The sequence below is a fragment of the Lethenteron reissneri genome, chromosome 63 (assembly GCF_015708825.2).
Source record: "Lethenteron reissneri isolate LAM-NWPU_2019-01 chromosome 63, ASM1570882v1, whole genome shotgun sequence".
NCBI classification, from domain to species: Eukaryota; Metazoa; Chordata; class Hyperoartia; order Petromyzontiformes; family Petromyzontidae; genus Lethenteron; species Lethenteron reissneri.
The window spans coordinates 4305855-4331892 of NC_083841.1; the positions used below are offsets into that span (position 1 = coordinate 4305855).

Sequence of the window (26038 nt, forward strand, 5' to 3'; positions counted from 1 at the left end):
ACACAGATACCCATAGAATCACAGAGACCCATAGACTCACACAGAGACCGATAGACTCACACAAAGACCCATAGACTCACCCAGAGACCCATAGACTCACACAAAGACCCATAGACTCACGCAGACCCATAGACTCACACAGATACCTATAAACTAACACAGAGACCCATAGACTCACACATAGACCCATAGACTCACGCAGAGACCCATAGAATCAGACAAAGACCCATAGACTCACACAGAGACCCATAGACTCACTACAGAGACACACAGACTCACACAGAGACCCATAGACTCACTACAGAGACCCATAGACTCACACAGAGACCCATAGACTCACTACAGAGACCCATAGACTCACGCAGAGACCCACAATCAGACATTCTTCCCCCGCACCTCTGATTAGCACGCGTACGTACCCTGTGCATGCGCTGCATCTGCTGCGCGGGAACTTCCATGCCGCCAAAGGAGCCCAGCTCGCTGCCGCTCGGCTGCTCCAGGTCGCGCAGCACCTCCGGCTTGAGGCGTCCGTAGCGTTGGCTGCAGTGGCGGAGGCTCCGCTGGTGCCATCGCTGCTGGCGCGACACAGGGCCGCCCTCCTTGTCCACCCCGAACCACACAGCCGTCCCCCTGCGGCACGCCGATGCCGGTCAGCGATTCAATCTCTCCCCGAGCCGAGCGGAGCAAACTAAACCAAAACTAGACCGTTTGTTTCGGTAAGGTCACGTGAAATGTTATAAGAATAAAATAATAAAAACGTAATAAAATAATTCTCACGACGTTTCGGCCACAACGCAAGCAGCCGTCCTCTGTCCTCTCGACAGACCTGTTCTCGACCTGAGGACGGCTGCTTGCGTTGTGGCCGAAACGTCGTGAGAATTATTTTATTACGTTTTAATTTTTATTTTATTTTTTATTTAATTTTTTCCATTTTACGTGACTTTACCGAAAGAACCAAGAAGATGAATCCCTGCAGTCACGAAATTTAAACCAAAAACTAGACTGTTTGTTCGGTAAGGTCACGTAGAAAGCAAATAATAAAAGAATAAAAATAAACCAATAAAATTCTCAAAAAGAATTGGAAAAATTTTCTGATAATTTTGGAAAAAAAATCTTGCTGTGGTTGTCACACCTGATGATGATTGCTTGCGTTGCAGTCGAAACGTCGTGAGAATTTTATTGTTTTATATTTTTATTATTTTATTATTTCCCTTCTATGTGACTTTACCGAAAGAACCAAGAAGATGGCTCCACATTTCGCAAGCCTTCTCAACGAGAACGCTTGGGGACCAGAGGTCCCCTGGTTTTTCCCCGACACATTTAGAATCGACGTGCGCTCAGAGCAGAGATCGCAACCGGGTACCCGATACCCGTACCCTACCCGATACCTGGCTACCCGTACCCGGCCGGGTACGGGTAGCCGTTTGCGACCCTGGTGCGGCCGGGTACGGGTAGACCGTGAGTCACTGGTGAGTCACCGTTTGTCACTCATTTCCCAACGTCTTTTCTCTTCTCACAATTCAAGTTCCTAGAATCAACCCACCCGCGCCTGCAACATGGCTTCTTCCCAGAGGTCGCAATCGGATACCCGATACCCGTACCCTACCTGATACCCGGCTACCCGTACCCAGCCGGGTACGGGTACCGGTACCCGTTTGCGACCCTGGTGCGGCCGGATACGGGTACGGGTAAGGAATCAAAACCCGTTTGCGACCTCTGGCTCGGAGTTATTTGGCTGCTATGAATCTCCAAGCGATGACAAGCCACTTCGTTGAGCTATCGTTTGTGATCGCCAAGTCCCTTTGGAAAAACAGCTACGTAGTTCAGCGGGCCTTGCCTGGTTCAAAAAAGAAACTGCGCTAACCTCTGCTGCTGTAAATGCACTAACCTCTGCTGCTGTAACTTACGTGGTTGTTTAGTTACTGCAGCTACATACTATTAACATTCCTTCCCTTTATTAATGCTACCCCTATCCCCTCCCTTTGATGCTGCTAATCCTGCATAATGCACGGGCATAATGACTTTAAACCCCCCGCCAAACCTCCTACGCATTTCACAAGTAGTACTAATCACATACCTGCATTTCCCATAAATATGCTAAATTCCTCTTGATATGCAAATTATTTTGTCAAGGCGCTCTTCCCCTTCCAACCCAGCTTAAATATACGCTCCAAGCGTGGTGGTGTTTCATTCAGACGCTGTCTCCCCGACAGACCTGGTCTTCACCTGAGGACGGCTGCTTGCGTTGTGGCCGAAACGTCGTGAGAATTATTTTATTATGTTTTATATTTTCTATTTTATTATTTCCCTTCTACGTGACTTTACCGAAAGAACCAAGAAGAAAGAAACTGCGCTTCGAGTTTGGAGTTGGCACAAGACAGCCGGCACCCCGCGAGGCCGCGACAGACGAGCGGATGTCCGGCAGAAGGAATCGGACGGCACCTTCGGATGGACTGAGCCAAGGAGGCCTGTCTCTGGAAGGGGCCATGGCGTGGGCGCGATGGCTCCGGCGGGGATAAGGGTCCTCCCGGTCCGGTCGGTACGCTCACGCTCCGGTGGTACAGCCCCGATGACCCCTGCAACGGCTGAGCAAAGACACAGACACGGGGTTACCGAGACAGGCATGACACACACACGCACACAAAGACGTCGCTCATGATAGACTACACACACAGACACGGGGTTACTGAGACAGGCATGACAACACACGCGCGCACACAAAGACGTAGCTCGTGATAGACTACACAAGCGGACATAGACACGGGGTTAATGAGACAGATAACACACACACAGAGACAGCTCATGATTTTACTGGTAGGAACCACCTGGTTCCACCAGCCCACAGGGGATTATTGTGTCCGTCCGTCCGTCGTGCATCCAAAAATGGGAGGGGTCGGGCTGGGTGGAGAGGGGAGGGTGGGGAGGGGCTGGGTGGGGAGGGTGGGGCTGGGTGGGGAGGGTGGGGCTGGGTGGGGAGGGGGTGGGGAGGGGCTGGTCACCCCGTGGTGCCCTTATGAAACTCAACGTTTAACCTACTCACGCCGGCTTGTGCCCGCCCTCACAGTCGGGCATATTTGCGGAATACACCACGACGCCGTTGACCCTGCAGGCCATTGACCGAGCAACCCAACGTGTTCCTACCAGCTCCCTCCGCAGGAATGTGTTTTTATCAGGAAAGGCCCGAGTGAGCTACATGGTAGCTCTTTTTCAGAAGCGACCGGGTCATCACATAGCTCAACGAAGTGGCTTATCATGTTGAAATTATAGCAGCCAAATCCTCTAAACCCGTGTTTCTAAACGTGGAGGGGAAACACTGGAGGACCCGGAGAGAAACCCGCATGACTACCGGGATCACACGCAACTCCAGATATACAGCAGCAGGCGTCTGGGACGGGATCAAACCCACGACCTCCTGCACACCAGGCGAGGTAGTTAACATCTCCTAGCCACCGTGATGATGATGAGAGAGAGACGCAAACTCCAAATATACAGCAGGCATCTGGGTCGGGATCGAACCCACGACCTCCTGTACACGAGGCGAGGTAGTTAACATCTCCTAGCCACCGCGATGATGATGAGAGAGACACGCAAACTCCAGATATACAGCAGCAGGCGTCTGGGTCTGGATCAAACCCACGACCTCCTGTACACCAGGCGAGGTAGTCAACATCTCCTAGCCACCGTGATGATGATGAGAGAGAGAGACACGCAAACTCCAGATATACAGCAGCAGGCGTCTGGGTCGGGATCGAACCCACGACCTCCTGTACACCAGGCGAGGTAGTCAACATCTCCTAGCCACCGTGATGATGATGAGAGAGAGAGACACGCAAACTCCAAATATACAGCAGCAGGCGTCTTGGTCGGAATCAAACCCACGACCTCCCGAATACCAGGCAAGGGAGTTAACATCTCCTAGCCACCGTGATGATGATGAGAGAGAGACACGCAAACTCCAGATATACAGCAGCAGGCGTCTGGGTCTGGATCAAACCCACGACCTCCTGCAAACCAGGCGAGGTAGTCAACATCTCCTAGCCACCGTGATGATGATGATGAGAGAGAGACACGCAAACTCCAGATATACAGCAGCAGGCGTCTGGGTCTGAATCGAACCCACAACCTCCTGTACACCAGGCGAGGAAGTTAACATCTCACCACCACAGCGCCCCATGATAGACTACACATGCATACATAGACACCAGCGGGAATCGAACTCTGGTCGCCAGATTCGCAGCACATCGCGCGAACCTTGACTGCCGCTCGCCACAGAAAACACACGCAGACATGCGGCTAATGGTAACGACATGGACATGGTGCCCATGACACGGACAACACCGCACATGGTCACACCGTTCGTAGCAACAACAAAAAAACAGGCAGAGTATTCACAGCTGGTGCACAAAGACAGAGATGAATGGCTACCGACATCGGCAAAGATATTGACGCGAGGCATGGCCACAGACACAAAGACAGTGGTACAGACATGGCCCACCTTATAGGGGTGAAATTTAGATTTAAAGATTTTGTGACTGCAAAAATTCATCTTCTTGGTTCTTTCGGTAAAGTCACGTAGAAGGGAAATAATAAAATAATAAAAATATAAAACAATACAAATTCTCACGACGTTTCGACTGCAACACAAGCAATCATCATCAGGTGTGAAAGCCACAGCAAGAAAATGTTTCCAAAATTTTCTGAGAATTTTATTGTTTGATTTTTATTATTTTATTATTTCCCTTCTACGTGACCTTACCGAACAGTCACGTCGAAGGGAAATAATAAAATACTAAAAATAAAACATAACAAAATACAAATCTCACGACGTTTCGGCCACAACGCAAGCAGCCGTCCTCAGGTGAAGAACAGGTCTGTCGGGGAGACAGCGAACAGGTCTGTCGGAAAGACAGCGTCTGAATGAGGTGAGTTTGATCGATTGGTTTTATATGTTTATGGCCGTTTTACAAGAATTTCCCGCTGAGGACCTTCGTGAAAAATAAATGAAGGAAGTTACAGCGAAAACATTTGTGACATCGCACACAGACACTTGAGTGCTCGTGCGGGGAGCAGAGCCCACGCACCCCGACCGCTCTCCGTCAAGATTCCACAAAACTTCACAAACGCCCACGACAGAAACTCTGATTCGCTCGGGAGTTTCGTAACAAAACAAACTAAAACAATCTTATTCTTAGGTTTTTTCGGTAAAGTCACGTAGGTAAAACATTGAAATTAATAAAAGTAAAATAAAATAAAAATCACGACGTTTCGGAGGCAACACAAGTCTCCGTCATCAGGTGGGACCGTCACAGCCAGATTTGCTGCATCAAGTGATTTCAATGTTTTACCTACGTGACTTTACCAAAAAAACCTAAGAATATGAATCCTTGCAGTCACGAAAGCTTCAAATCTAAAAAAATCTTAACATAAACAGAGATTGTCACGTTGCTTCGATGTCATAACATGCTCTGGGTGCTGGTATGCCGAGGAAGAGTGGGAGGATGACTAACTCCAAACACGTGCTTCCAGACATTACACGCATACGTTCAGAACCCAAAACACGCTTTCACAATCCTGATAGCACAACACAACTAACTCACGAACCACCCAAACTTTACAAGCGCCCACGGCAACAACCGTAATTCGCTCGGAAGTTATGAAAAATAATACCATCGGAGGTCAAGACTTACGACATTGCTCCGATGTCGTAACACGTTGTCGCAATCAAATCTGTAAATATGGGGGCGCCACGGTGGCTAGGAGATGTTAACTACCTCGCCTGGTATACAGGAGGTCGTGGGTTCAATTAGCATGAGAGATGTTGACTACCTAGCCTGGTATACAGGAGGTCGTGGGTTCGATTAGCATGAGAGATGTTGACTACCTCGCCTGGTCTACAAGAGGTCGTGGGTTCCATCCCAGACACTGGGAGATGTTGACTACCTCGCCTGGTATACAAGAGGTCGTGGGTTCAATTAGCATGAGAGATGTTAACTACCTCGCCTGGTATACAGGTCGTGGGTTCGATTAGCATGAGAGATGTTGACTACCTCGCCTGGTCTACAGGAGGTCGTGGGTTCCATCCCAGACATTGGGAGATGTTGACTACCTCGCCTGGCCTACAGGAGGTCGTGGATTCGATCTCCAGATCCTGGGAGATGTTGACCACCTTGCCTGGTATACAGGAGGTCGTGAGTTTGATCGAAACCCTGACACCGGCTGTACATGTGGAGTTTGCGTGTTCTCCCTGTGATCGCGTGGAATTCTCTCTGGTTTTCTCCGGTTTTTCTCACTGCATTGAGAAATCAACATGCCTTTTAAGTACGTGGCCGCTACACTCTTTGATTCTTTTGGTAAAGTCACGTAGGTAGAAAAACAAAACAAAATAATAGATCACGACGTTTCGATCGCAACACAAGCGGTCGTCCTCGGGAGGAAAAAAAATCATCCAGCAGCGGAACTGCTGAACGAGCGAGAGAGCTGTTACAGCCAGAGGTGATTTATGTGGCGATGGGCAAGCAAGCGGGGTCTGAGCTGGTTAATAACGCTTTAAATTTCTCTGTAAATTTCCACGTGATAAGCTACTCATTTGTACGCAGGCCGGCGCTTCCAAAAAAAATCTAGACACATCTCAGCGGGGGCATTGCCAGCTGCAAAAAAAAACTAAAATATGACGAGAAAATAAATAATTGCAGAAAGAAAAAAAACCACGTCCTCTACTCTGGGCCAACATGTCTGCCGGAGGGGGCCAAAGTTTTTTAAGTTGTTAGTTTATGTTGATTTGTTACTTGGATGATGATCCCGTTTAGCCAGTTCCCCGGGTATTTCGCGCCAAAGATATCTACGGAGCAGCAGCAGTAGCAGCAGCAGTAGTAGCAGTAGCAGCAGCAGCAGTAGTAGCAGCAGCAGTAGCAGCAGTAGCAGCAGCAGTAGCAGCAGCAGCAACAGTAGCAGCAGCAGCAGTAGCAGCAGTAGTAGCAGCGGCAGTAGCAGCAGTAGCAGCAGCAGCAGTAGCAGCAACAGCAGTAGCAACAGCAGCAGCAGTAGCAGCAGCAGCACTAGCAGTAGCAGCAGCAGTAGCAGCAGTAGCAGCAGCAGTAGCAGCAGCAGTAGCAGCAGTAGTAGCAGCAGTAGCAGCAGCAGCAGTAGTAGCAGCAGCAGCAGCAGTAGCAGCAGCAGTAGCAGCAGCAGCAGTAGCAGCAGCAGCAGCACTAGCAGTAGCAGCAGCAGCAACAGTAGCAACAGCAGTAGCAGCAGCAGTAGCAGCAGCAGCAGTAGTAGCAGCAGCAGCAGTAGCAGCAGCAGTAGCAGTAGCAGCAGCAGCAGTAGCAGCAGCAGCAGTAGTAGCAGCAGCAGCAGTAGTAGCAGCAGCAGCAGTAGCAGCAGCAGTAGTAGTAGCAGCAGCAGCAGTAGCAGCAGCAGTAGCAGCAGCAGCAGTAGCAGCAGCAGCAGTAGTTGCAGCAGCAGCAGTAGCAGCAGTAGCAGCAGCAGTAGCAGCAGCAGCAGTAGCAGCAGCAGTAGCAGCAGCAGCAGCAACAGTAGCAACAGCAGTAGCAGCAGCAGTAGCAGCAGCAGCAGTAGTAGCAGCAACAGCAGTAGCAGCAGTAGCAGCAGCAGTAGCAGCAGCAGTAGCAGCAGCAGTAGCAGCAACAGCAGTAGCGGCAACGACAAAACAACGTCGTAGAAATGTCTTTGGGGGGGGCCGTGGGGGAGTGGGGGGGGGCCGTGGGGGAGTGGGGGGGGGGCCGTGGGGGAGTGGGTGGGGGGGGCCGTGGGGGAGTGGGGGGGGGGGCCGTGGGGGGAAGTGGGGAGTGGGGGGCTCGGTCACATCACCACCTCGCTCACCGTGGAGTCGGTCACGTCGTCCACGCGGGGAGGGATGTTGATGGTGAGCCCCGCCGGCTTCTTGCGCTGGAGCCCCGAGGGACTGTCCGCCGTGCCGTCCGACATGACGGTGGCCGCACGCCGTGCCTGCTCGGCCAGGGAACGCACGGAGGGAGACCGGGGGAGGGAGGGACACGTCAACTTTGTCTTCTTGAGGCCCCTTTCTCCCGCAGGCACAAACCAGCCACGGCCAGGGTTCTTGCAAAGCTCGGTGGTGGTGGCTCACAAGGCCCCCCCCCACCCAGCTGTTTGCGTTCCGCCGCAGAAGTCGAGCCGTGCCGCCGATGTCACACGGTGTGCCCGCTTCACACGCACGGCGAACGAGTGGAGGCGGCCACAGACCTCCGGTTATCCTCGCAGCAGCAGCAGCAGCAGCAGCAGCGGCAGCAGCAGCAGCAGCGGCAGCAGCAGCAGCAGCAGCCGCAGCAACAGCAACAGTAGCAGCGGCAGCAGCAGCAGCAGTAGCAGCAGCGGCGGCAGCAGCAGCAACAGCAGCAGCAGTAGCAGCGGCAGCAGCAGCAACAGCAGTAGCAGCAACAGCAGCAGCAACAGCAGCAACAGCGGCAGCAGCAGCAGCGGCGGCAGCAGCAGCAACAGCAGCAACAGCGGCAGCAGCAGCAGCAACGGCAGCAGCAGCAGCAGCAACGGCAGCAGCCGCAGCAACAGCAGCAGCAGCAGCAACAGCAGCAACAGCAGCAGCAGCAACAGCAGTAGCAGCAACAGCAGCAACAGCAGCAGCAGCAACAGCAACAGCAGCAACAGCAGCAGCAGCAACAGCAGCTTTCAGATGTGCTTCCGTGGCCGTCTGGAACGCTCTTCTTTCCAATATTAAGAAGCTACCGGAGCTATATACTTTTAAATCAGGGTCGGGATCAATCCCACGACCTCCTGCACGCCGGGCGAGGTAGTTAACATCTCCTAGCCACCGCGACACCAACCCAGCGACCCATTGATTGCAAGTGCAGTTTGCTGGTTATTACACCAATGGAGGACCAGGTCCCGGGGACTTGGCAAGTATTCCGTCCCGGGTAAATGAAGGGCGTTACGACCGTTCCTATTATTTACTCAAGACACCTTAACCACAGAGGCCATGGTTGGGAGTTGTCATGAAAGGGTGGGATTATATATATGTATGCAGGGAAACGCACGCATACACTCACGTAAACATAAAAAAAAATATCTAATTTCCCCCCCCCCACACCCCCACAGATGCATACAGACTGATGGGGGCATGCGCTGCGAGCGATCACCAACTCAGACAGGCACCCGCCAGCAGAGGTCGCAAACGGGTTTTGATTCCTTACCCGTACCCGGCCGCACCAGGGTCGCAAACGGGTACCCGTACCCGTACCCGGCCGTACCCGTACCCTACACCCGTACCCAGACGGGTACGGGTATCGGGTACCTGATTGCGACCTCTGGGATGAAGCCATGTTGCAGGCACGAGTGGGTTGATTCTAGGAACTTGAATTGTGAGAAGAGACAAGACGTTGGGAAATGAGTGACAAATGGTGACTCACCAGTGACTCACGGCCTACCCGTACCCGGCCGCACCAGGGTCGCAAACGGGTACCCGTACCCGGCCGGGTACGGGTAGCCGGGTATCGGGCAGGGTACGGGTATCGGGTAGGGTACGGGTATCGGGTAGGGTACAGGTATCGGGTAGGGTACGGGTATCGGGTAGGGTACGGGTATCGGGTAGGGTACGGGTATCGGGTAGGGTACGGGTATCGGGTAGGGTATGGGTAGCCGGGTATCGGGTAGGGTACGGGTATCGGGTAGGGTACGGGTATCGGGTAGGGTACGGGTATCGGGTAGGGTACGGGTAGCGGGCAGGGTACGGGTATCGGGTAGGGTACGGGTATCGGGCAGGGTACGGGTATCGGGTAGGGTACGGGTAGCGGGCAGGGTACGGGTAGCGGGTAGGGTACGGGTATCGGGTAGGGTACGGGTATCGGGTAGGGTACGGGTATCGGGTAGGGTACGGGTATCGGGTAGGGTACGGGTATCGGGTACCCGGTTGCGACCTCTGCCCGCCGGCCACCTTTTTCTCCCCGTCGTTGACGTCCGCACACGCCGCGCCCACACTCGCACGCCAGGCCCGACACACTTTACTCACTCGGCCCGAGGCTATAAAAAAAATACACAAAAAGCCGCCGAGGGAGACTGCCGCCGTAAAGCTCGGCACGGCAGATGCAGACGCAGATCTCGGTTGCAAAAACAATCGCGGCCGCGCGCACACAGACGCGTCTCTCCGACGCTCGTCGCACTTTAACCGGCCAGGGGCTGCCGGGAAGCGGGGTTCGTAGCGGAGCGCACTAACCACGTTGCAAACACTCACCGTACCTACCCCCCCACACCACCCACCACGCATGCACAGACTTGAGTTACTGCTACAACTCCGTTGTGAAGTCACCACAACACAGGCTGGCGAAGCCACACATCTCGCCAAACAACCACCCACTCGCTCATTTCCATAACCAGTGTGTGTGCATATCAAACCGCCTTATCGGGTGTGTTAGTTTCCACAAATCAGTCCTTGGGGCCCATTCAGAAAAAAAGAAGGTATGTAGAAGAGTAGGCCAAGGCATCATCCAGAAGGGCCGTCGAAAACTCCCACGAGCAGAGTGCTTTACGCCAGCAGTGGAATGAGCGAGCAATTGCGTGGCAGCGCCTTTACCCATCATTGCTTCACCCCCACCAGAAAGAAAAAAAACTCTTTCCTGCATTAATAGTTTCCGCTGGGTCACTCGGCAACGGCTCTGCCTGGGTCAGTCAGCGAGATGGCTTTTCGCTATAAACTTTGCGTGTACGAACAACCACGCACGCACGCAATGCGCGAGCCGTCGCCCTTCATCAGCCGTTGGATGTAAACCACGCCGCGCGATTGAATGCAGATGTTGAGCCCGGCCAGTCACCCTGCCCAGACTTGTCGCGTCCTGCGTGGCGGCGTACAATGGAAGCACGGCAAATATGCGAGGCCCCAACAAAAAAAATAAACCCCACAGAACACAAAGATTCCTCCGTACCGCGCCCGGCCGCACGGACGACACAGACGCAAGATTTTCGCGGCTGTGTAGCCGTCCGACGTTGTTTTCTTCGGGTTGTACCGGTTCGGTACGAGGTCCGACGTTTCGCTCCGCGTGCTTAGGAGCGAGCGGTTGCCAGCTGATGTGCAATCTTAATTTTGGAGCTTTCGTGACTGCAGGAATTATTCTTTGGTTCTTTCGGTTAAGTCACGTATAAAGATAAAATAATAAATAAAATAATAGCATACTACGACGTTTCGATCGCAACACAAGCAATCGTCATCAGGTGTAAAATAAATAGCAACAAAAAAATCTAACCACAAAACTCTAGACAGACATCACAAAGGCACACAGAGAGAGAGTAACACGTATCGGCACAAAGAGAAAGATCGTCTCTGTGATGTGTTGCTGGCGTTTGACGTAGTCCAAGCCGATGTTATTTCTAATTTTGCAGCAGCAGAGGTGCTTTTCACCGTGGTACGGTGCAGTAGAGAGCTTTATCCGGTTTCACGACGTTGTTTTTGCACCCATTTCTATTCGCTACATTGCTGGACTTTATTTTACTGCTCGTGCCACGTCGGTCATGCAGGTGGGTCTTGCAAATAAAGACTCATCATGGTTTACTACCCTCCCCTGGTATGCAGGAGGTCGTGGGTTAGATTAGCATGAGAGATGTTGACTACCTCGCCTGGTATACAGGAGGTCGTGGGTTCCATCACAGACATTGTGAGATGTTGACTACCTCGCCTGACCTACAGGAGGTCGTGGATTTGATCTCCAGATCCTGGGAGATGTTGACCACCTCGCCTGGTATACAGGAGGTCGTGGGTTAGATTAGCATGAGAGATGTTGACTACCTCGCCTGGTATACAGGAGGTCGTGGGTTCCATCACAGACATTGGGAGATGTGGACTACCTCGCCTGGCCTACAGGAGGTCGGGGATTCGATCTCCAGATCCTGGGAGATGTTGACCACCTCGCCTGGTCTACAGGAGGTCGTGGGTTAGATTATCATGAGAGATGTTGACTACCTCCCCTGGTCTACAGGAGGTCGTGGGTTCCATCACAGACATTGGGAGATGTTGACTACCTCGCCTGGCCTACAGGAGGTCGGGGATTCGATCTCCAGATCCTGGGAGATGTTGACCACCTCGCCTGGTCTACAGGAGGTCGTGAGTTTGACGGCTGCTGCAGTATATATTTTGAGTTTGCATGCTCTCCCCGTGGACACGTGGATTCTTCTCCGGGTCCTCCGGTTTGTCCCTCTGCATATTTAGAATCATTCGTTTAGAATATGTGTCTGCTATAAATTTCCACGCGATAAGCCGCATCGTTGAGCTATCGTTTGGGATGGCCTGGTCGCTTCTGAAAATGAGCTCTGTAGCTCAGTGGGCCTCACCTGGTAAAATAAATAAATAAATAACTAAAAGAAAAAATCGTTGAAGTTGATATTCTTAGTTTTTTTCGGAAAAGTCACGTAGGTAAAAAATTAAAATTAATAAAAGTAAAATAAAAATAAAATAAAAATCACGACGTTTCGGAGGCAACACAAGCTTCCGTCTTCAGGTGGAACCGTCACAGCACGATTGCTGTATCAATAAATATAAGGACTGTTTTCTTGGAATTTCTCTCACTTGATACAGCTATCGTGCTGTGACGGTTCCACCTGAAGACGGAAGCTTGTGTTGCCTCCGAAACGTCGTGATTTTATTTTATTTTACTTTTATTAATTAAATTTTTTACCTACGTGACTTTACCAAAAAAACCTAAGAATATGAATCCTTGCAGTCACGAAAGCTTCAAATCTAGAAGTTTAAGTTGAGTTTAGTTACCACTTGGTTAACACAAATATATTTGAGAATTTGCATTTACCCGTGAGGGCCCAGCGTGGCTCGGATGTGCCAGTGGACAAGCGGTACAAGAGGGGCAACAGCTAGCAGCAGAATGTGTGATGGAGGGTAGTCGAGTGAGACCAGAGTGGAGAGGTAGGGGAGTGAGTAGAGTAAGAGTGAGAGAGGTAGGAGAGTGAGTGAAGGGGGAGTGGAGTGAGATGAGAGGGGAGAGGTAGGAGAGTGCGTGGAGGGGAGTAGAGTGAGATGAGAGATGAAAGGTAGGAGAGTGCGTGGAGGGAGAGTGGAGTGAGATGAGAGGGGAGAGGCAGGAGAGTGCGTGGAGGGGAGTGGAGTGAGATGAGAGGGGAGTGAGGAATGAAAATACATTGAGCGGAGTAGCTCTGGATGACAGAGCAGAGGTAGGAGAGTGAGTGAAGGGGGAGTGGAGTGAGAGAGAGGGGAGAGGTAGGGGAGTGAGTAGAGTAAGAGTGAGAGAGGTAGGAGAGTGAGTGAAGGGGGAGTGGAGTGAGACGAGAGGGGAGAGGCAGGAGAGAGCGTGGAGGGGAGTAGAGTGAGATGAGAGGGGAGAGGCAGGAGAGTGCGTGGAGGGGAGTAGAGTGAGATGAGAGGGGAGAGGCAGGAGAGTGCGTGGAGGGGAGTAGAGTGAGATGAGAGGGGAGAGGCAGGAGAGAGCGTGGAGGGGAGTGGAGTGAGATGAGAGGGGAGTGGGGAATGAAAATACAGTGAGCGGAGTGGCTCTAGATGACAGAGCAGAGGTAGGAGAGTGAAGAGAGGGGAGTAGAGTGAGATGAGAGGAGAGTTAAAAGAGTGCGTGGAGGGGAGTAGAGTGAGATGAGAAGGGAGAGGCAGGAGAGTGCGTGGAGGGGAGTAGAGTGAGATGAGAGGGGAGAGGTTGGAGAGTGCGTGGAGGGGAGTAGAGTGAGATGAGAAGGGAGAGGCAGGAGAGTGCGTGGAGGGGAGTAGAGTGAGATGAGAGGGGAGAGGCAGGAGAGTGCGTGGAGGGGAGTAGAGTGAGATGAGAGGGGAGAGGCAGGAGAGTGCGTGGAGGGGAGTAGAGTGAGATGAGAGGGGAGAGGTAGGAGAGAGCGTGGAGGGGAGTGGAGTGAGATGAAAGGGGAGAGGCAGAGAGTGCGTGGAGGGGAGTTAGAGTGAGATGAGAGATGAGAGGCAGGAGAGTGCGTGGAGGGGAGTGGAGTGAGATGAGAGGGGAGAGGTAGGAGAGTGAGTGAAGGGAGAGTGGAGTGAGAGAGAGGGGAGAGGTAGGAGAGAGCGTGGAGGGGGGAGTGGAGTGAGATGAGAGGGGAGAGGCAGGTGAGATGCGTGGAGGGGGCGTGGAGTGAGATGAGAGGGGAGAGGCTAGGAGAGTGGCTGTCCGTGGAGGGAGTGGAGTGAGATGAGAGGGGATAGGCAGGAGAGTGCGTGGAGGGGAAGTCGAGTGAGATTGAGGGGGAGAGGTAGGAGAGTGCGTGGAGGGGAGTCGAGTGAGATGAGAGGGGAGAGGCAGGAGAGTGCGTGGAGGGGAGTAGAGTGAGATGAGAGGGGAGAGGTAGGAGAGTGCGTGGAGGGGAGTCGAGTGAGATGAGAGGGGAGAGGTAGGAGAGTGCGTGGAGGGGAGTCGAGTGAGATGAGAGGGGAGAGGTAGGAGAGTGCGTGGAGGGGAGTAGAGTGAGATGAGAGGGGAGCGGTGGGAGAGAGCGTGGAGGGGAAGTGGAGTGAGATGGAACTAACAGAAGTTGAATGGGCGAGAGCTCCCGGTTAGAGAACCTCCTGCCTGTTCACAGAGTGCGACAGAGAAACCGCAAGCGTGCTTTGGCAAACAGAGGCTCACCACCGCGCGCCTGTCATGCTATAACCGAACTTCCACATTGGGTAATGTTGCACATGGAGCCGGGCTGCTATAAGGGTTTAGAAGGGAAATGTTGCACAAGCTTTCGCTACGACGGTGACAAAGATCCCCCGTGTAGCCTTAACAGACTGTAGGGGCAAGTGCTGTTAGCGAGCACCTATGAAGGCCGGAACGGTACACGAGGGGGTGGGTGGCCAGCACCACGCTCGACCGCCTTTGTCTCCCCAGTGGCGATGTTTACACACCGCACCAGGTACTCATTTAAGGCTGAGTCGACCTAGGGGAGGCCCAGGACCGGTTCAGATAATCGTCACTGGTGTTGGCCGTGAGCGGGAATCGAACCCGGGTTGCCAAGTTCATAGCGCAGCGTAGCGTTAACCGCTGCACCACCGCTCCTCCCCCCGTGCATTGATCGCTTATCCGCGCGCTACTCACCCCCAGCATCAGCATAAATGATCAGAGTATTGTTTTTTGTTTGCATTTGACTGCAAGTATTGTGGTTAATGTAAGCATGATTCCTTGCAAAAGGTGTCAGTTTTGTTGCCAGAAAAAAGGGTAAAACCCCTATTAGTATATGTTGGTACTGGCAAAGGAGGTCCCATGATGTAGCTGCTCACCCCGAGCTCTCATTACTCTGGTGGTGCGTTGTCTTTGAACTGTGCGCCTTTTGGCGTCATCTGGTCGAACACCATATGAGACTAGGCTCTAAAGGAAGCTGTCTCTGGTGTGGACCAATCAGTTTCAAAGACAATGCATAAATTATCAGAGTATTGTTTTTTTGTTTGCATTTGACTGCAAGTATTGTATTTTTCGATTTAAAGCTTTCGTGACTGCAGGGATTCATCTTCTTGGTTCTTTCGGTAAAGTCACGTAGAATGGAAATAATAAAATAAAACAATCAAATAATTCTCATGACGTTTCGGCCACAACGCAAGCAGCCGTCCTCAGGTGAAGACCAGGTCTGAGAATTATTTTATAATGTTTTATTTTATTATTTTATTATTTCCATTCTAGGTGACTTTACCAAAAGAACCAAGAAGATGCAAGTATTGTGTTTAATGTAAACATGATTCCTTGCAAAAGGTGTCAGAGTTTTGTTGCCAGAAAAAAAAGGGGGAAAAACCCGTTAAGTAGAGTTGAGTTTTTGTTTGTTGAAACTCGATGCCAAAACCCCACTGCATCAAAAAAATCTCGAGCGTGAACAAATCGCGTGTTAACTGGTAACGTAGATTTCTTGCACGTTCATTTCGTAACCGTGCACGTGTTTTCCGTCCATTCTGTCAGCGTAAGAATTAACGACTCGCACGGTTGGATACGTACGGCGCGAAAGAAGTTCGACATACATGCGTGCCTTGTCAACAGAGGTCGCAAACGGGTTTTGATTCCTTACCCGTACCCGGCCGCACCAGGGTCGAAAATGGGTACCCGTACCCGGCCGTACCCGGCTACCCGTACCCGGCCAGGTATCGGGTATCGGGTACCTGATTGCGACCTCTGGGATGAAGCCACGTTGCAGGCGCGGGTGGGTTGATTCTAGGAACTTGAATTGTGAGAAGAGACAAGACGTTGGGAAATGAGTGACAAACGGTTACTCACCAGTGAACTAAACAACATTAAACCACCCTTCTTGGTTCTTTCGGTAAAGTCACGTAGAAGGGAAATAATAAAAAGATAAAAAAAATAAAACATAATAAAATAATTCTTGTGAGAATTATTTGATTATGTTTAATTTTTTTGATTATTATTTTATTATTTCCCTTCTACGTGATGACTTTACCGAAAGAACCAACAAGATGAATCCCTGCAGTCACGAAAGAAGCTTTCAAATCGACATTTAAACCACCCGTTTGGCACTCGCCCGTTCTTCCACTGCCATCACCCACAGGTTTGCATTACAGTGCCATGTTTGCACTGGCGAGGATATGGCCACACATTTTAACTGCGGTCCAAGAATGATTATATTATTAATCCTTAACCAAACGTGGTGGCGATAAAGAAAGTGACGGAAGACCAGAATTTCACCCTTCCCCCCTCATCCTCTTCCATAGCACCACGAATTTCTGATGTTAGTTAGTGCTTATTCAACACGTAGTAGTAGTAGTTGTAGTAGGCTTTCGCGAACGATATCATCCAATGATAGAGGTTGTTTTGGGCTTATATCGCGTAGATAAATTGTGTCGTTAAACCCTCCACCACCAACTAGCAGGGTGAAGAGGGAACCAGGGGGTAGAGAGAGGGGATCGAGTGGTGAGTCTGGGGAGAAGCCGGTGGTAGCAGCCGTAGAGGTTAAATCTTAATCTGGAGCTTTTGCGACTGCAGGAATAACTCTTTGGTTCTTTCGGTAAAGTCACGTAGAAGGGAAGTAATAAAATAATAAAAATATAACATAATTAAATAATATAATATTATTTTTTTGTATGTTTTATTTTTATTATTTTATTAAAATTATATTAAAATAATAAAAATAAACCAATAAAATAAAATAATAATATTTTTTTATTTTTTTGTTATTATTTTATTAAAACAATAAAAATAAAAGATAATAAAATAATAAAATAAAATAATAATAAAATTTTCTTGTGTTTTATTTTTTTATTTTATTACTTCCCTTCTACGTGACTTTACCGAAAGAACCAAATGGTAGTAGCCGTAGATGTGCTTATATCTCTCTCCGCTCGGTGGAGTCGGCAAAGTCCCACGATCCGACACGAGAGAAAGAGACCGGAGCAAGCCGGCAGGGACCCGGACTCGGAGTAGGGGACCTCTAGCCCCCGGGAGTTGTGTACCCTGCTGTGTAATATTGTAACAGCTTTAATAAATGTCGATTTAAAGCTTTCGTGACTGCAGGGATTCATCTTCTTGGTTCTTTCGGTAAAGTCACGTAGAAGGGAAGTAATAAAATAATAATAAATAATAATATAATGGAATAAAATAATAAAATTATATGATAAAATAATAATAAAATAATATTATACTATATTCAAATAATACACTAATATAATAATATAATATTATTATATTTCGATTTTAAATCTTTCGTGACTGCAGGGATTCATCTTCTTGGTTCTTTCGGTAAAGTCACGTAGAAGGGAAGAAACAAATAATAATAAATAATAATATAATGGAATAAAATAATAAAATTATATGATAAAATAATAATAAAATAATATTATACTATATTCAAATAATACACTAATATAATAATATAATATTATTATATTTCGATTTTAAATCTTTCGTGACTGCAGGGATTCATCTTCTTGGTTCTTTCGGTAAAGTCACGGAGAAGGGAAGTAATAAAATAATAATAAATAATAATATAATGGAATAAAATAATAAAATTATATGATAAAATAATAATAAAATAATATTATACTATATTCAAATAATACACTAATATAATAATATAATATTATTATATTTCGATTTTAAATCTTTCGTGACTGCAGGGATTCATCTTCTTGGTTCTTTCGGTAAAGTCACGTAGAAGGGAAGTAATAAAATAATAATAAATAATAATATAATGGAATAAAATAATAAAATTATATGATAAAATAATAATAAAATAATATTATACTATATTCAAATAATACACTAATATAATAATATAATATTATTATATTTCGATTTTAAATCTTTCGTGACTGCAGGGATTCATCTTCTTGGTTCTTTCGGTAAAGTCACGTAGAAGGGAAATAATAAAATAATAAAAATAAAACAATAATATAATAATAAAATAAAAAAATATCAAAATAATGTTATTCTATATTTAAATAATATAATACTATAATATAATAATATAATATTTCGATTTAAAGCTTTCGTGACTGCAGGGATTCATCTTCTTGGTTCTTTCGGTAAAGTCACGTAGAAGGGAAGTAATAAAATAATAAAAATGAAACAATAATATAATAATAAAATAAAATAATAAAATATCAAAATAATGTTATTCTATATTTAAATAATATAATACTATAATATAATAATATAATATTTCGATTTAAAGCTTTCGTGACTGCAGGGATTCATCTTCTTGGTTCTTTCGGTAAAGTCACGTAGAAGGGAAATAATAAAATAATAAAAATAAAACATAATAAAATAATTCTCACGACGTTTCGGACACAACGCAAGCAGCCGTCCTCAGGTGAAGACCAGGTCTGTCGGGGAGACAGCGTCTGAAATGACCTGAGGACGGCTGCTTGCGTTGTGGCCGAAACGTCGTGAGAATTATTGAGACGAGGGGGGGGGGGGAGACTGCTCCGAATATTGCCAGGGTCGACAACCACCACAACAACCACCACCACAACAACCACCACAACCACAATAACAACCACCACCACAACAACCACCACCACAACCACAACCACCACAACAACAACCACCACAACAACAACAACAACCACCACCACAACAACCACCACAACAACCACAACACCAACAACCACAATAACAACCACCACAACAACCACCACCACTACCCCAACCACCACCGCCACCACCACCACCACAACAACCGCCACAACAACCACAACAACTACAACAACAACCACCACAACAACAACAACAACCACCACCACAACAACCACCACAACAACCACAACACCAACAACCACAATAACAACCACCACAACAACCACCACCACTACCCCAACCACCACCACCACAACAACCACCACAACAACCGCCACAACAACCACAACAACCACAACAACCACCACCACAACAACACAACCACCACAACAACCACCACCACAACCACCACAACAACCACAACAACCACCACCACACACCACAACAACCACAACAACAACCACAACAACAGCAACCACCACCACAACAACCACCACAACAACCGCCACAACAACCACAACAACCACAACAACCACCACCACAACAACAACCACCACCACAACCACCACCACAACCACCACAACAACCACAACAGCAACCACCACCACAACCACCACAACAACCACAACAACAACCACCACCACAACCACCACAACAACCACAACAACAACCACCACAACAACCACCACCACCACCCCCAGCATCTCCCCCTCGTCACCCCTCGAGACGGAGCCTCACTATAACAACGCACGCGGTCAAACTTCTTTCGCGCCGTACGTAGGCCACGTTACCCCCCCACCACCACCTCTAGAATTAACTACACACACACAGGCTCACCACACCACTCACTAACTACACACACACACACAGTCTCACCACACCACACTAACTACACACACACACACAGACTCACCACACCACACTAACTACACACACACAGTCTCACCACACCACTCACTAACTACACACACACACACAGGCTCACCACACCACTCATTAACTACACACACACACACAGACTCACCACACCACACTAACTACACACACACAGGCTCACCACATCACACTAACTACACACACACACAGTCTCACCACACCACACATTCAGTACACACACACAGTCACACCACACTAACTACACACACACAGTCTCACCACACCACTCACTAACTACACACACACACAGGCTCACCACACCACATTAACTACACACACACACAGTCTCACCATACCACACTAACTACACACACACACAGTCTCACCACACCAACTACACACACACACAGGCTCACCACAACACTCATTAAGTACACACACAGTCTCACCACACCACACATTCAGTACACACACACAGTCACACCACACTAACTACACACACACAGGCTCACCACACCACACTAACTACACACACACAGACTCACCACACCACACTAACTACACACACACAGACTCACCACACCACACTAACTACACACACACAGGCTCACCACACCACACTACACACACACACAGGCTCACCACACCACACTACACACACACACAGTCTCACCACACCACACTAACTACACACACACAGACTCACCACACCACACTAACTACACACACACAGACTCACCACACCACACTAACTACACACACACAGACTCACCACACCACACTAACTACACACACACACAGGCTCACCACACCACACACTAACTACACACACACAGACTCACCACACCACACTAACTACACACACACACAGGCTCACCACACCACACACTAACTACACACACACAGACTCACCACACCACACTAACTACACACACACAGGCTCACCACACCACACACTAACTACACACACACAGACTCACCACACCACACTAACTACACACACACAGACTCACCACACCACACTAACTACACACACACAGACTCACCACACCACACTAACTACACACACACACAGGCTCACCACCCCACACACTAACTACACACACACAGACTCACCACACCACACTAACTACACACACACACAGGCTCACCACACCACACACTAACTACACACACACAGACTCACCACACCACACTAACTACACACACACAGACTCACCACACCACACTAACTACACACACACAGGCTCACCACACCACACATTCAGTACACACACACAGTCACACCACACTAACTACACACACACAGTCTCACCACACCACACTAACTACACACACACAGACTCACCACACCACACTAACTACACACACACAGACTCACCACACCACACTAACTACACACACACAGGCTCACCACACCACACATTCAGTACACACACACAGTCACACCACACTAACTACACACACCACAGTCTCACCACACCACACTAACTACACACACACACAGGCTCACCACACCACACTAACTACACACACACAGACTCACCACACCACACTAACTACACACACACACAGGCTCACCACACCACACACTAACTACACACACACAGACTCACCACACCACACTAACTACACACACACAGGCTCACCACACCACACATTCAGTACACACACACACACAGGCTCACCACACCACACATTCAGTACACACACACAGACTCACCACACTAACTACACACACACAGTCGCACCACACTAACTACACACACACACACAGGCTCACCACACCACACTAACTACACACACACACAGGCTCACCACACCACACATTCAGTACACACACACACACAGGCTCACCACACCACACTAACTACACACACACAGGCTCACCACACCACACATTCAGTACACACACACAGTCACACCACACTAACTACACACACACAGTCTCACCACACCACACTAACTACACACACACAGTCTCACCACACCACACTAACTACACACACACACAAAGACAAAGATCCCCCGTGTAGCCTCTACAGACTGTAGGGGCAAGTGTTGTTAGCGAGTAGCAGCACCTATGAAGGCCGGCACGGCACACGTGGTGGGTGGGTGGCCAACACCACGCCCGGCCGCCTTTGTCTCCCCAGTGGCGATGTTTACTACACACCGCACCAGGTACTCATTTAAGGCTGAGTCGACACAAAAGCGAGACACTTTCCCGCCCACGTTAAAAAAAAAAAACATTTTTTAAACAACGACCAACAACGTCTTTGGGTGATAACAAACATGCAGGAATCCACTCACTCTGCAGCTTTCCGTAAAGTCGCGTAGGTAGAAAAAATAAAATAAAAAAATAAAAAATAAAGTTAGCGGAGCGGGTTACCATCCAAAGTGTTAACCGAGGGCGAGTTACGATGTCGACGAGACTCACCGGTTACTCAGCGGTGATCGTGACGATGTTGATGCAGTGTTGTTGTTGTTGTGGTTGTTGTGGTTGTGGTGGTTGTTGTTGTTGTTGCAGCTGCTGCTTCGAATCAGCCATTGAACATTCTTCCTCGTTCACACATCGAGCGAGACCACGAGGGGGGGGCGGGTCACGTGACGCACCCCACCGCGTCAGGGGGGGGGGGCAACCCCGGCCAGACCGTGTCACGTGTACAGCACTACACTATACACTACTATACACTACACTATACACTACTATACACTATATACTACATTATTATACACTATACAGTACACTACTATACACTATACACTACACTATACACTACATTATTATACACTACACTATACACTACATTATTATACACTACACTATACACTACATTATTATACACTACACTATACACTACACTATTATACACTACACTATACACTACTATACACTACACTATACACTACTATACACTACACTATACACGCCTATACACTACTATAATATACACTACACTATACACTACTATACACTACACTACTATACACTACAGTGTAGTGTATAGTAGTGTATAGTGTAGTGTATAGTAGTGTATAGTGTAGTACATAGTAGTGTAGTGTATTGTAGTGTATATATGCATATCAAGAGGAATTTAGCATATTCCTACGCATTTACCATGAATATGCTAAATTCATCTTGATATGCACATTCTTTTGTCAAGGCGCTCTTCTTCCACCTCCAACCCAGCTTATATATAAGCTGCAAGCTTGGCAGTGTCTCATTCTTCACCTGAAGACGGCTGCTTGCGTTGTAGCCGAAACGTCGTGAGAATTATTTTATGTTTTATTTTTATTATTGTATTACTTCCCTTCTACGTGACTTTACCGAAAGAACCAAGAAGATGTCTATTTGGTTGTTTCTCCCGCCTTGTGATGGGACTTTGCAGGATAAACGTTGTAGTTTCTGCACGATAATCGATCTGCAGATGGCATGTGGTGGTGGCTCTTCCCAGTGATGTCCATCAAGGCCGGGGGGGGAGATGGAGCGTTGAAAATCGGCGCGTCTGTCGGGATTCTGGTGGATTGTCACATTGCGGGCATAGAATGGGGAGATGTGTCTCCATCCAGCAGTGGCTCGATCATGGCTGATGATGGTGGCATTGCCATCCATGCAGACAGCAAAACATCTTATTGGTTCTAGATTTGAAGCTTTCGTGACTGCAATGATTTATATTCTTGGGTTTTTTTTTTCGGTAAAGTCACGTAGGTAAAACAATAAACCTCACCTTACCATATGAATAAAAAGTGTGCTGTATTTGGCCCTTACCCCCCCCCCCCTTCTCCAACCATTATATAAACGGAGTGGTAGCTCCTGCAATCTCTCATCTACTTGATACAGCTGTCGTGGCTGTGACGGTTCCACCTGAAGACGGAAGCTTGTGTTGCCTCCGAAACGTCGTGATTTTTATTTTATTTTACTTTTAGTAATTTTAATGTTTTACCTACGTGACTTTACCGAAAAAACCTAAGAATATCTTATTGGTTCTTTCGGTAAAGTCACGTAGAAGGGACGCTGTCTCCCCGACAGACCTGGTCTTCACCTGAGGACGGCTGCTTGCGTTGTGGCCGAAACGTCGTGAGAATTATGTTATTATGTATTATTTTTATTATTTTATTACTTCCCTTCTACGTGATGACTTTACCGAAAGAACCAAGAAGATGAATCCCTGCAGTCACGAAAGCTTTACATCGAAACGGCAAAACATTTTCACTCGCAGATCTTTATTACCATTTCAAATCAATAGTATTGACACATCACGATGCAATTACAGGCACGATGGCGTGACATCAAACTCAATACAAATGCTTCAGTTTGGAACACAGTTCAAACTCTTGCCTCTAAACGATTAAGCAACAATAATCTGCAATCACCGCATGAATATTTCTCTCCTCTTGGATTGCTCAAGAAGCACTCCTGTTTTGTGTTGCGTACGGTGCGTTTGTTTGGCACGATGTCCGACGTTTCGCTCCGCGCGCTGGTGCCTTATTGAGGAACGCGGTTTTAAGTTAAATTTTTGTTACAAACCCGGGAGAGAGTGCGCGCACGACATGTTGACCAGCTTTGTTCATTATGAGACGTCTTTTGCCAGTAGCCAGATAAAGTAATAGGTTTCTACCCTTTCATCTGGCACCAAAACTGACACCTTTATACAAGGGATCATCTTCTTGGTTCTTTCGGTAAAGTCACGTAGAAGGGAAATAATAAAACAATAAAAATAAAACACAATAAAATAATTCTCACGACGTTTCGGCCACAACGCAAGCAGCCGTCCTCAGGTGAAGACCAGGTCTGTCGAGAAGACAGCGTCTGAATGACACACCCCAGGCTTGGAGCGTCTATTTAAGCTTGGAGGGAGGAGGAAGAGCGCCTTATTTCCATTCTACGTGACTTTACCGAAAGAACCAAGAAGATGAATCCCTGCAGTCACGAAAGCTTTAAATCGACAAGGGATCATGTTTGCAATAACCACAACACAAGCAGTCAAAATGCAAACAAAAAAACACAACTCTGATAATGTAAATGCTTACCCTGAGCTCTCAATACTCTGATAGTGCGCTATTTTTGAGTTGTGCGCCTTTTGGCGTCATCTGGTCCAACACCATGTGAGACTAGGCTCTAAGAAAAGCTGTCTCGGGTGTGGACCAATCAATTTCAAGGACGGTGCATATCATTATCAGAGTTGTCTCTTCTTGTTTGCATTTTGAATACTTGTGTTGTGGTTATTGCAAACATGATCCCTTGTATAAAGGTGTCAATTTTGGTACCAGATAAAAGAGTAAAAACCTATTACTAGAAAAAAGGGTAAAAACCTATTATTAGACGTTGACCAGCGTTCACCGAAACGAAGCAGCAAAGAAAGTTCAGCGGCAATCGGAGCGCCGAAAAATTAACCCGTAAAAACTAAGTTTTTCACTATAAATCCTTTATATGCGTGGCGGCTAGAGTCCTCTCGTCCTCTGGCTTGAGATGGCTGCCACCTATGGGTCAGATGATTGCCTGCCACCATTAAGCAATTGGTAATTAAATAAAATTTATTTTTTCCTAAAAAGTGAAAAATTTTGGAAAAACATTTTCACGAAAATAAATTGTCACGCACAACGAGTCTGTGTGCAAAATGTCAGCTCGATTGGATCACGGGAAGTGGGTTAAAAAACGACCGAAAGATTTGCACGGTCGTAAGCGCGCAAGCAAGCAAGCAAGTGAACTTAATATAAAGGATTTAAAAACAACCGAGGTCCAAAAGAAGATCACGTGACGAAACCGGAAAAAACTCGTCACCGTGCATACCTGGGTGAAGGCACCTGCACAAGAGACAAAGCGAGCTTTCATTCCAAGCCCCCTCTCCACTCTCTCTAATCTCTCTCATCTCACTCTACTCCCCTCCACTCACTCTTCACTCTCTCCCCTCTCATCTCACTCTACTCCCCTCCACGCACTCTCCTGCCTCTCCCTTCTCATCTCACTCTACTCCCCTCCACGCACTCTCCTGCCTCTCCCTTCTCATCTCACTCTACTCCCCTCCACGCACTCTCCTGCCTCTCCCCTCTCATCTCACTCTACTCCCCTCCACGCACTCTCCTGCCTCTCCCTTCTCATCTCACTCTACTCCCCTCCACGCACTCTCCTGCCTCTCCCCTCTCATCTCACTCTATTCCCCTCCACTCACTCTCCTACCTCTCCCCCTCTCATCTCACTCTAC

General features: G+C 48.2%; 1 protein-coding gene across 1 annotated transcript in view; it reads right to left on the bottom strand.

The window, feature by feature from the left end:
• LOC133358662 (inactive rhomboid protein 1-like) overlaps positions 1-22408 on the bottom strand; it is a 42823-nt gene extending 20415 nt beyond the window's left edge. Inside the window, 4 exon segments of the mRNA XM_061577070.1 lie at positions 420-630; positions 2443-2585; positions 7843-7968; positions 22273-22408. Coding sequence (XP_061433054.1) covers positions 420-630; positions 2443-2585; positions 7843-7947 — 459 coding nt within the window. The 5' untranslated portion in view covers positions 7948-7968; positions 22273-22408.
• Positions 22409-26038: the final 3630 nt, after the last annotated feature.